The 12,965-nt window shown below is 45.0% G+C and overlaps 1 protein-coding gene across 1 annotated transcript in view; it reads left to right on the top strand.

The window, feature by feature from the left end:
- The window catches only part of reck (reversion-inducing-cysteine-rich protein with kazal motifs), a 58,638-nt gene that overhangs the window by 34,169 nt on the left and 11,504 nt on the right, over positions 1–12,965 (top strand). The window contains exons 12-20 of the mRNA XM_068709595.1: positions 676–812; positions 1,719–1,862; positions 2,009–2,197; positions 5,500–5,622; positions 6,025–6,196; positions 8,797–8,986; positions 9,171–9,381; positions 9,505–9,578; positions 11,647–11,802. Of these exons, the coding sequence (XP_068565696.1) occupies positions 676–812; positions 1,719–1,862; positions 2,009–2,197; positions 5,500–5,622; positions 6,025–6,196; positions 8,797–8,986; positions 9,171–9,381; positions 9,505–9,578; positions 11,647–11,802 (1,396 nt within the window). The remainder of the gene's footprint in view (positions 1–675; positions 813–1,718; positions 1,863–2,008; positions 2,198–5,499; positions 5,623–6,024; positions 6,197–8,796; positions 8,987–9,170; positions 9,382–9,504; positions 9,579–11,646; positions 11,803–12,965) is intronic.

The raw sequence follows: 12,965 nt of genomic DNA, 5'->3' as shown, positions 1-12,965 counted from the left end.
GTTTGACTCTAAATGGAGCATAATGTACTAAATGAACATCATGCTGTATTGAAGAAGACTGTAAACTAGAGATTGAGACCATAAACTCATGTTTACAATGTTTACTGAGGGAATAAATCAAGAGAGAAGTAGAGTCATTTTAGACTAGACTTCTATACAAGCAGAGGAGTCGCCCCCTGGTGGACACCAGAGAGAATGCAGGTTTAATACAACATTGGCTTCGGTTTTCAAACCCGGAGGTTTACGTCTGGTCTGTATTTGTCTCAGCATGTTTGTCTATATACCCTCAATCCCATTGTTTTTCTCATTGAATTCAGCCTTTGCTGTGCACTCAGTAATGAGTGATGAGATGGGCTTTGATGAACAGGAGGAGGCCCCGCCCTTCTCTCAGGGTTCTGCTGTGTCATGCCTGGAGTGTGTGTGTGTTCAGTCATTAGTCAGCTACAACCTTCCTCTCCCACTTCCCTTGAATAACTTCACACCGTCCATCGCACACTGCTCTCATCCAGCGTGTCTCGCTCTGACCCCGGTCTATCGAACAAACCTCAGATCTGCATTTGTAGAAATAGAAGTCAAATACGTCCACGTTATGTTGATTTATTCTTATCGTTTGTTTCAAGCTGTGTTACACAGTGTGCTTCTTTTTTTTTTAGTTATCTCTTTATCTGTCCTCAGGTCGGATTGCCTGGACATCCTGACCCAGTGCGGGGACAGGAAGCGTTTCCACGAAGGACAAACTCCAGAGAGGATCTGTGAGCTGCTGTCGCCCATCGACGACCCTGAACGCTGCATCCCCCTCCACAAATACCTCAGTGAGTCAGCAGGTCCTTCTCTCCTGTACTAACATGCAGGAGGGCAGCTCAGTTACAGATGCAATTACCAACAATATATAGTATTGATACTGGAAAGAAACCTTTTGAAAAACCCAAATTGCCACTTAAGATTTTATAACCATACAGCTGTCCAAATGGCCAAATGTGCAAGTGAATGGATTAGTGGCCACCAGGGGGCAGAACTCCACAGAAGCTGAGAGACGCATGACTGACATTATTCATCTCATAATATAACATCCAAACAGTTAGCTAAAGAGTGCTGCAGGGATGACGTTTTTTTGTAGGCTAACCCAGGAAGTTAGCATTGCACTGGTTCCCACGCAAAAAAAAAGAAAATGGCTTCCATTGAACTTTTGGATCATTGCAAAGAAAATTGCCTGGGTCCAGACGTTCAACCTTCAAAAAGTGGTCTCGAGTACTACAGTGCTGGGACAAACATTACACCCGCTGACTGAAGACCTTAAGTTGTGAAGTTATTCCAAGTCAAGAGGCTGAAGTCAAAAGTCATTTTTGTTAAAGTCAAAATTGAGTTGCAAGTATTTTTGGACTTGACAAGTCTAAAGTCATCAGATTCATGACTGAAGTCGAACGCCTGTCCAAGTTAGGTGACTCAAGTCGACTGCTAAAAAGGCTCTGAAGTGGTGAGTTGATGCAAAGGTAATATAAAATAATATTTATAAATGCAACAAGGATACTGATTTCCCCAGAAACTGTTATTTCCTAGGGCAGTTGTTTCTTCTAATCGGGCTTTTATTTTGAAATCCCCATCAATACGTTAAGTGTTCAGATTGTCACCAACAGAGAAGACTCTGAACATGTTATCTGACAGTCATGCTTTCCATGTCCTTATCCACCCATCACCTGCACCCCCACCCCTTCTCACAGCCCCCAGTTCCCTAGGCAACAGCATCGTGGAGGAGGTCATCCACCCATGCAACCCCAACCCCTGTCCCAGCAACCACTTGTGCCAGGTCAACAGGAGGGGCTGCCTCGACGAACTCAACTGTCAGCCGTTCCTCTGTGTGCCGGGTGAGGCCAGCTGCCGCTCCGGCTCAACACCTTTACCTTTGCTGTGCGTCTGCTGCGTGGCGGTCATTCTGAGTGTGTGTGTGTGTGTGTGTGTGTGTGTGTGTGTGTGTGTGTGTGTGTGTGTGTGTGTGTGTGTGTGTCCTCAGGCTGTAAACTGGGCGAGGCCTCTGAGTTTCTGGTGCAGCAGGACGCCCGTATCCAGGTGCCGACTCGCACCGGTCCGATGGGGTGCCACGAGGTCTGCAGCTGTGGTCTCAGCGGGCGCCTGGAGAACTGTGCGGAGATGCCCTGCGTGGACACCGACGAGCCCTGCATCGTGAACGGACAGAGGAAGAGTGAGGCCTCCCGCATGTCTGTCTGCGTGTCCAAACACTTTCTAGATCTCCTGGTAGTAGTGACAGAAATGGCAGTGATTATGACACCATTGGTGATCTGACTTCATGAATGAAGTCATTCGATTGAAACCACTTCCTGCGGAGAGGAGAATTACATTTAGACACTTTTTACTACATTTACAATACTTACTTAGAGATGAGTTGTTTCCATTTATTTACATCGACTTTCCTCCGGGTGTAACTGTTGCGTAGCATGGAATCATCATGGAACAGCTGATAAAACCAACGTGTCAATATATGGCCCATATGAACTATATTAGGGGTATGAATGGTAAGATGGAACATGTTTGACATGTCTGACCTGACACTCAGAATGCTGTTTAACAAGGATGGAAATGGGAAAGGACGTAAACTTATTTTTTTCCCAAAAATAGAGCAAATTATAAACCATACTAACAGACTAAATGGCTAAATATTGTGGGTTAGGTAGTTAGGTAGATCATTCTCATAGACTAGACTGTATATAAGATGTGGACGTAGTCACCGTGACATCACCCACTGCTTTGTGGACTGCTGTTTTGAAGTCTTGAGTTCGTCACTTTGGCCGTCGCCATCTTGTTTTTTTGCAACCAGAGGTGACACAGAGCTAAGTACGACCAAACGCTGAATAAGACATTGTCAGGCGACCAAAATGTTACATAGCTTCATGACGTGAAAACACACAGTGAAATGGTTAAAGTTCAGACGACTCTCAGACCGGACAACGCCGTGGTAGCGACCTGTCAATCACAAGGTAGCCCCGCCCTAAAGCATCCAACTTGGGCTCTGTTAGTTTGGTGGACGGCTAATAATACAATACCCAAAGAAACCATCAAGGCTACTGCGAATATCAAAGTCCTCCAAAATTGACCCAGAATCCCAAACTCAGATTGTATCATCAGTCTTTTTAACAGTGATGTCTTCAGCTTCCACCCATAGAAGAAGAACTTCACACGCAAACGTTTCCTGTCCTATTTTTAGGTTCAGACAGCTGTTTGTGGAGTCATTTGTCTTAATGTGAAGTCTTGAATCTCACTCTCTTAACCGTGCAGATAACTCATCTCACAGTCATTCTCATTGCCAGACTTGGAGCCCATGTGATTCTGTTAAACAAATACTTAAGTAGAATAAAACTTCTATTAAAATGATCAGATTGATCCAAACTCAGCCTGAGAGAAGGTCAGCCTCACGTTATGTCATTAAGAAACCAAAGCTGTTATCAGGCAGCGGCCACCTACGCCCAATGAGACACCACATCAAGTCATTCACAGATGTAGCCGTCACACTCGGGTGGGGATGAATGAGTTGTGGCTGTGATATTCCAAATGTCCTTCTAAAGTGGTGCCTGAGGCAGGCTTCACCTGGATCCAAGCAGGGACCTCTTTCAGCAGAGAACCGGGTTCCTACAAACTGACGCCCCACACTTCTCGTTATGTGACGGGGCGTGACGGGCCTTGAGCGCTCCAATGACATAACTGCGTCAACCAGCGCTCGGTCGACACTTGGACGGTGACTCTGCGACGAGGCTGCCGGTCGCGCTCGGCTGTTGCTTTGTCGTTCGTGGTGTGAACGTGGTATTAGGAGTTCATATTCCATCCATATGCTGTCAAAACAAGTGTGTTGACTAATATTTGTAATTGAATGCGCAATTAAGGTGAGACACTACAGGCAAAAAAAACCTGTATCTGGGGCTATTTAGCTTCTCTATTTATCCTCTTCTTTCAGACCAGTGCAGAGAAAACACCCAAAATACACATTTGGGTGTTTTTTTTTTAGGTTTTGTGCTTTTTTTTGTCTGTTTTCTTGTTTGTTTTCGCCGGCACTCCTCAGGAGGGGTGAGCTGCTCCACTCTTATTAAAGACAGATGTCTACGACGCTGTTGTTTTGCGTCAAACCAAACTCCATTGCAAAGTCTGGCGATTTAACGTGCCGTTGCCTAACATGCAACGATCCCTGATGATCAGCATGTTTGTATTTCACATAGCAGCTCACTTGCTCTTAGCAGGTGAGAGAGTTCACAATCAAAAGGTAACCATGAAACATAGATGCTTTGTCTTTATCTAATCCTCTTAATTCAGTCTTTAGAGTTTGATTGTGACCGTCAGCCTCGTCAGACACAAGGATTCGAAGATAATAAGACGGCATGTAGAAAAGCAGAGCACTTAGCAATGACAGTAAGAGACAGAGCCCTTTCTTACATTCCACTAGCGTCGTGCATTTATTAGTTTTCCTCTCAATCACTTATAATTGAATCACTTAATGCACACAAACCCAAGCGCTGAGTCATCTAAATGAGAAGTAGGGGTTTTTAAGAAGTTCACTGTGTCTGGTGGAACAGGAGAAATGGATGGGAGGTTGGCGCAGTAATGGTAGTAATGAATCACCGCTCTGACGTGGGAGCCAGTAGAGCACCAGAGGTGTCACATTCATACTAATGTCCAACTGAGTCCCCTCACTCTTTACACTAACAATCAGGCCAATCACAGTGACATCGACACGTTTTACATCTTCAATAATAGAATGAACATTTCATATGTGGATATGAAAATTGTGAGCAGGTCATATAATTGAAAAAATAGTATATATATGTATCATTATTTATATATATATATATATATATATATTATTAAAAATATATATATATTATTAAAAATATATATTCAAAATATATATTTTTAATCAGTAAAAAATAGTATATATATATATTATTAAAAATATATATTCAAAATATATATTTTTAATCAGTAAAAAATAGTATATATATATATATATATATATATATACTATTTTTTACTGATTACTGCAAATATGAGAAATGTATTATTCACCGCACTGCCCAGTTGTCAGTTAATCACAGCAGCTAACTCCTACCTTATGTATCTCATGTTATATCTGTAAAATCAACTAACAGTAGTATTAGTTGCGTTACGTTGTTGCGCTATGTTGCGTTGTTACGTTGCGTTGTTACGTTGCGTTGTTACGTTGCGTTGTTACGTTTCGTTGTTACATTGTGACGTTATAATTTTAATGATTTTTGGTTCAGGATTGGTTTGCAAACACGTACAATGCAAACATTTTTTTCAAGTGACTGTGTTGAACTAGAATGTCATAAATATAATATTATATACACTAACAGAAATAGTAACAAAACATTTTTATTTAGATGGCAAGTCCCGGCTAAATAGAGACCAGGTATTTTGGAATGTAAATCATCACATCCTCAACATACAGTAACGTGGACGTTCTTCTGCTCTCACCTCCAGACCACGGCGCGTCCTTCAAGATCGACTGCCACACCTGCTCCTGCTTCGCTGGTGACACCATCTGCTCCACCAGAGAGTGTCTCGACTTCGACAGCTCCGATGACAACCGCAGACACTTCACCGGTCCGTGTGTGTGTGTGTGTGTGTTTGTGTGTGTGTGTTTGTGTTTGTGTGTGTGTGTTTGTGTTTGTGTGTGTGTGTGTGTTTGTGTGTGTGTGTGTGTGTTTGTGTGTGTGTTTGTGTGTGTGTGTGTGTGTGTGTGTGTGTGTGTGTGTGTGTGTGTGTGTGTGTGTGTGTTTGTGTGTGTGTTTGAAAGTAGCGTTAACGTTGCACTTGACAGTGTTACGTTAGCTTACCTTTGTGTAGAAGTCAGTAATCCAACCGTCAGAGCGCAGATTGATTGACGCTTTATCGCACGTTAGACCCGCCATCGAAGTGCACAACAGCAGGTCTGTTTCAATAGCAGTACAAGAACACAAGGAATAAGACACCATTAATACCTTCCCTCCCCCTGTCTTCTTGCAGGCCTTCCCTGTAACTGTCCGGACCGCTTCGTCCCGGTGTGTGCCTCTAACGGGCGGACGTATCCCAGCGCCTGCGTGGCCCGCTGCATGGGTTTCAAGGACCATCAGTTTGTCTTCGGCCTGTGCCGCCTCAGTAACCCCTGCGCCGGAAAACCCTGCCAGAGGAACCAGAGGTAGGTGGAGCTGCTGCTGACGCTGAGCACCGGTGTTTTTATCTCTCTATCTGAGTTGTTGTTTCAGGTTAGTGTGGTCAGTGTTGTGCAAGTCATCGTGTTGTCACCCATTGGTTTGTGAACTGCCAATTTGAAGCCTGGAGTTCGGCGTTTTGTTTTTTTTGCAACCAGTGAACAAAAGTGACCATCTTGAGACGACAGAGGAGTGACGTATGGTAGCCCTGCCCCTGAAGCATCCCCTCTTTATGGTCTGTTTGACTCTAAATGGAGCATAATGTACTAAATGAACATCATGCTGTATTGAAGAAGACTGTAAACTAGAGATTGAGACCATAAACTCATGTTTACAATGTTTACTGAGGGAATAAATCAAGAGAGAAGTAGAGTCATTTTAGACTAGACTTCTATACAACCAGAGGAGTCGCCCCCTGCTGGACACTAGAGAGAATGCAGCTTTATGCAGGAAGCATTGGCTTCACTTTTCAGACCCGGAGGTTAAGTTGGTCTGATACCAACACTTGCTAGCTGGTCCAGCTGACTTTTGAGACTAGCTAGCCGTGCCGGGTGTCGTACATCCTCGTACGTAAAGCACAGTGCGATGCTCGAGCGTCGTTAAGTCATGCTAGAGTTAACAACTCTCGTGTCAACGTTCATTTGGTCGCAAACGGATACGTTCAGTTCGCAGTCCACCAAAAACATGAGCGCCTTCAACGAGCTTCTTTAGCTCAGTGGTTGATAAGCGGGGGTTAACTTCCCACAAGGCCCTCATCAGTATGCCCTTTGTTACTCCATTACATTCACATCCTCATCTCCACTCTCTGCCCGCGAGCTTTGAACCTTCACTCACGTCTAGATGCTGACAGGAATACAAATCTAAGGAAGCGCAGACAAGCCTCAGACAAGAAGCATTTATAATGATATTCAAACACCAAAGGCCATTTAGGCTTTGTGTTAGTTCTCTATTTAGCTGAACTACAGGGAGGCTTCTGTATGAAACAAGTCTTTATGAAAGACCTGTATTCCTAACTTTAACGTTTTGAGGGATTTAAGGATCTGTGTATTTGTCTCAAGCACACGTATTATAGAAATGAAATGCAACGGGGCCATTCAGTGCAAAACTGATTTTCTTTGATGGCACAGTGAAGTCCACAGCCTCAGGAAGTGTGGAGGAAGTCGAGGGGTGCTGTGAAGCTCACGGTCAAAGCCGCGAGCCACCTTCACCCCAGGCCTTTCAAAGCGGACCTTCTAGCACAGGTCGCAGAAAAGTAGGTCCATCCGCGGCTCCACAGTACAACGTGACGAGCCCTCGAAAAGGACGTAGTTCGGTTAGATTAAGGCTCCAAAACCACTTGGTTAGCTTTAGGAGAATTTCATGGTTACGGTTAAAAGAAGTATGTTAATTCCGTAAGTTATCTAGGGGGCCGTTTCGTGGGCCCCAATCCTGTGAGGGTCTAGTCTGTCCCACTGTCAAATCCTCAAGACATTTTGAGCTCTTTATGAACACTTATCATAAGTACGCATTTCTGCAGACTTTGTCTGAGGGAGTTACCCACATTTCATTGCGTTGTGATGTTAAACACGGGGTTACCAGTGGAAGACGGAGGCATAAAAAAAAATGGGACATGGGTGTTGGCATATAACATATATATATATATATATGCAGCTTGGCATATAACATTTTGCAGAAAGATTGAAAAACACATGAAATCAGAAGAATGCAAGCAGAGACTATATATATATAGTCTCAGCCTCTGTTACAACCCCGCCACAGGTGAAGGACTCTACGATGTTAGGGCGCACGCCACTGAAGCAGGCCTCTGTATCTGCATTGGCCGGTAGAGACGGGGGACTCCTTTACCTTCTCTGTTCGTAGTCTGCTACCAGCCGCGGACTTTGGCAGAGTGGCGCTACACGCACACGGTGCAGGAACGTTGTTTGGATACAGCTAAATGTCACAACAGCAATATCCTCACACTGTTGAACGTAAGGCTAAAAAGCTTGGGGCCGCCATGTTTGCATGTTTCAGTGAAAGTGATGCAGTCTGGGAGACGTCACTCGCAGCCCGCCAAGACGTCTGTTCTCCTCCAGCGTACCGAACGCACACGCGCTAACGAGCGGAGGTGTGTGTGTGTGTGTGTGTGTGTGTGTGTGTGTGTGTGTGTGTGTGTGTGTTGCTGTGATGATAGAGCCGGGTGTCTTTGTGTGTCTTTGAAGGGAAACAGTTTGCTCTTTTATTGCAGCTTTTGAACAAAATGTACTCCTGAGTGTGTGTTGTTGTCGCTCCTCCACTGAGTGGATGTGGATTGTGGGCGTGGTTCATGTAAACTGAAGGCGGTCAACTTAGATAGAAAACATCTAATATGCACATTCAGGTGTTTAATTTACTGCTTCGTCTGTGCAAATTAGCAAATATTTAGATAATGCCTCGTTTTCATAGTTACACATACTTTTTCAGAAAACTTTTAATAAAAAAAATACCCTATTCACTCAGGGTGTGCTTCCCCCCTGGTCTCCTCATGTCATAGTATAGACAAACCTATAAAGTCATATGTGTGTGTGTGTGTGTGTGTGTGTGTGTGTGTGTGTGTGTGTGTTTCCAGGTGCGTCCCAAAGTATCGCGTGTGTCTCAGTGACTCGTCAGACTGCCCGCAGCACGAGTGCGTCGGCCGACCGGGAGCCTGCGATAAGACCAGCGTGGAGCCGGCCTGTGACACCGACGGCCTGGTCCACCCCAGTCCGTGCCAGCTGCAACAGGCTGGGAAGACCCTGGCCTACATGGGTCACTGCCAGGTGGGTTACACAGGGACTGCTGAGAGAGAGAGCGAGAGAGAGAGAGAGAGAGAGAGAGAGAGAGAGAGAGAGAGAGAGAGAGAGAGAGAGAGAGAGAGTTTCTACGTCTCTCTGCTGATTTTTCTGATTGATTGAAAGCCCACCAGTTCTGGCCCAACGTTTGCTCGGTGTGCTCTGTTCTCAGGATGCCTGCAGGAAGCCTCAGCAAGTCTGTGGCCATAACGGCGAAACCTACAACACGGTGTGCGACGCCTTCACCGAGCGCGTGGCCGTGGACTACGAGGGCCCCTGCCACGCCGTAGGGGCCGTGTCTGACGTGGCCCCCGACTCTGCCTGCAGCGTGATTCCCTGTCCCCCGCTGTCAGCTCCAGGCTGCCAGCCGGTCACCCCGCCTGGTGAGCGGGGTCACTTTTGTCAGACAAGGTTCCCCTCACTTGATGGGTTCCTCATGACGTGTATACATCATCGGTTTCTGGAGGTTGTGTTGAATTAATCCATGACCTGTGACCTCTTCCCAGGAGCCTGTTGTCCGATATGTGCCAGCATGCTGCAGATCCTCTGGAACAAAGAGCAGATGAACACTTTCTCCAAGGTACAAACGGGTCACACTTCACCTCCGCGCCTCTTATTCCACCTGAAATGAATTCATGTGCAGATTTTGGTTAAACCGTGTTCTGCATCTGGATTCTGCTGGTGGTATCAGGTGTAATTACAGATGTAGACCACTTGGTGGAGCTATAATTCCAAAGAGTCCCACAGAGCACAGCGCTGTTACTTCAGTTTTAGGAGCAGTGTTGTTGCTGAAGGACTAGATAGTGTGAAGCAGAAGCAGTTTTTACTGTAGCAGAGTAAATGGATGGTGTGGACCGTGGGTGTCAGGTTTGGCAGTTTTTCCACTCACAGTGCTGCAGGTATACAGTGGTGCCAATAAAGCAAACACCAGCAGATTGCAGCCAAGTGCTGAAAAACAATATGTTGTGGCTCAGGGACAGACAGGCGCTGAAGACAAATGGAAGGACACTGGAAGAAACGACCAAAGCCAGCGAGACAAAACAGCCGACTGAGCATAGAATAAGTGCAGCAGCAATAGGTTTTTTTCTGAAATGTCACCGTGAAACAGTTTTTATCACTGAAATACAGCGTTTTACTATATCAGATATGCATGACGCTGGGGCTGTCCTGAGGTTTATTGGGCCGCGGCGCTTCATTAGTAAACGAGCGTTGTGAGGCTGATGTCTCCGGCAGCGAGGGGCTCGGCTGACGACTCGGGATGGACTCGGCCAGACTCGTTCCCAACCGGACCTGTTGAACTGCACTCTTTGCCTGAGGCCTGCTGATGCCTAAACGCTGACACGTTGGCTGCTAATCAGTCCCACCGGCATCTCACTAATTATACGACAAAAGCCCTTTTGGCTGTCGGTCAACTTGGCTGTAATCCACCAACGCATCATACGAGGGCTCAGCATTAAGCCTGCTTAATACCAAACACAAGCACAGCTGATGTGATCCGCAGCTGCGACCATACATGAGAATATGAGCGCAGCTGCGCTGAAGTCACAGCTTTACCCGGCGACAGGCCGCTTTTATACCACTTCATTTATTTCTCTTTCATTTATTCATTTCATCCACTTCATTTGTTCATATAAACATAACGTCGGTGTTGGGGCCAGCCTCTGGCGTCTCCAGAGGGAGCTGTGCGATGGCTGGTTATCGTCCTCCAGTGACGTCCTGCTGGCTCTGATGACTACACCTTTGTATCTACATACAGAGCCAGCCGCCATGTTCCTACAGTAGCCCAGAAAGGACAAACCACACGCTGGATCTAGATAGGCCCATTCACGTTTTCATGTGGTTCTCCTACACGCTCTTCAGTTTCACTTAGTTGCAATCTGCAACCTCAATTCCCACATATTGACCTTTCATTTTTCATTTATTCAGACGCCTTATGTACATTTTTAGCACACGCACAGACACACACATCACATCTCATGCCTGGTGAAGTCTCTATTATGCATAGTCTGGTTCATGTTTATTATGCAGCCTTTGCTCCTTGATTTGAATGTGCCTCCTACTCCTCATCAAGTCTTACAAGAAGCGTCTGAGACGTGGGTTGAGATTGAGAGGTCTCAGAGCCGGGCTGCTTATCCACTCTCTGTGGAGCCTCACGCTCACACATATATATATATATATATATATATATATATATATATATATATATATATATTATAAATGAAACGTGAATAATAAAACATGTTAATACTCCAAATAGGATTTCTTTGTTCTCAAAATATTACGATATTCTTCTTAACATGATGAAAAGTTAAATATTACAATTTTATTTTAATACTACTTTTCTCATAAAATTAGGACTTTTTCTCAAAAGGATTTGTTGTTCTGTGTCGCAGCACAGATTTATTATTATTATTTATTACATAGAGCGAGATGTCTTCTACGTAGAACTCATTGAACATTTCCACGTGTCGTCTTTTGTCTTTAGAGTTGTAACCTAAGCACAGCGATGACCGAAGCCTTTAATGTCTGTTTCCTGGTTCTCCTGGTTCTGAATGAAATGAACCCAACATGCAGTATTTTCTTTGCTGACGTTTTAAAACTGTGTCTGATCCCTCCCCGTCTGTGTGACCTCTGACCCCTGGGTGCAGCTGAACAAGAACCAGCCGGTGACGGTCCACGACGTCCTGCAGGTCCTGCGTCTCCACGTCTCTGTGCCGCAGTGCGACGTCTTCGGCTACCTGAGCATCGACCACGAGCTGGTGGTCCTCATCGCTCCGGTGGACCACCAGCCAACACCGCTGCAGGTAACACACAGACACACACAGACACACACACACACACACACACACACACACACACACACACACACACACTGCGGATTGTCTATTTAGTTGCTTTTTTCTGCAGTGAGCAGAGATTATGACGGCCAAACCTCCTGCTGATAATAGCTGCTAATAGCCAAAGTTCTGTGTCTACTTCTGTGTTTGATTTACGAAAACAAACTCGTATCTAATAATAATCACATTTATTCTCATTGAGATGAATTTAAAAGCAAACTGGAGTCATGAGAGGTAGAGTAACCGGCTGATTGTTGTCAGAAGTAACTTCGAATTAAAAAAAAGATGGTCCACCTGCAACATACCTGATAGACATTAAAGGACGAGGCTGGCAACATGTATTATTATTATTCTGTTCAGACCCAAACCAACAGTGAATGCATCTATTAACAAGTAGTGTGTGTGTGTGTGCGTGTGTGTGTGTGTGTGCGTGTGTGTGTGTGTGTGTGTGTGTGTGTGTGTGTGTGTGTGTGTTAAAAAAGCCCGATAGATCCTCTTCCTCTGCGTCATACAGCTCCATTAGAATCACATTATCGAGCCTCACTGTTTACTGGGTGACATGTTGCTTCATGGCCACACACACACACACACACACACACTGTAGTTCATTTTGAGTCCTGCTGTGACAAATACCAACTAGGAGAGTCATTCCCAAACACCGGGTCGGGACCCACAGGTGGGTCGCAGGAGATTTTATTGGGGTCGCCAGAAAACAATTTTGATGTTTAACGTTCCTTTTTCAGGACTGAGCCTTCTTTTGAATGTTAAACTATATGTTTGTGAGCAGTTTGAAGGATTTCTTCAGAAGGAATTAATGAGCTTAGAGTTGAGAGCCACAGACAGGAAGTCAGAAAATATTAAGAGAAGGAACAGTTTGGTTCTTTTCATGAGATTTATTGATAAGAACAATAAAGAACAATACCAACATTGTTCTTTCTGCTGGATGCAGACCAACATGAGATCACATGACACTGTTGCTTTATTACTTCCTTACCAATGGAATTCTAAACTATGAACTACTTTCTCCCCAACACATTTGACATGATGTATCTCTCCAGGCTGCACAGCAGCAGCATGTCTTAGTGCACATCCACATTACAAACACACAGCTGTATTGAGCTGTGCTCATC

This window comes from Cebidichthys violaceus, unplaced genomic scaffold, assembly GCF_023349555.1.
Source record: "Cebidichthys violaceus isolate CVI_PGR_0920_01 unplaced genomic scaffold, fCebVio1.0.p SCAF_15, whole genome shotgun sequence".
NCBI classification, from domain to species: domain Eukaryota; kingdom Metazoa; phylum Chordata; class Actinopteri; order Perciformes; family Stichaeidae; genus Cebidichthys; species Cebidichthys violaceus.
The sequence above is the reverse complement of the archived record's forward strand: the minus strand, read 5'-3'. Positions and strand labels throughout refer to the sequence as shown.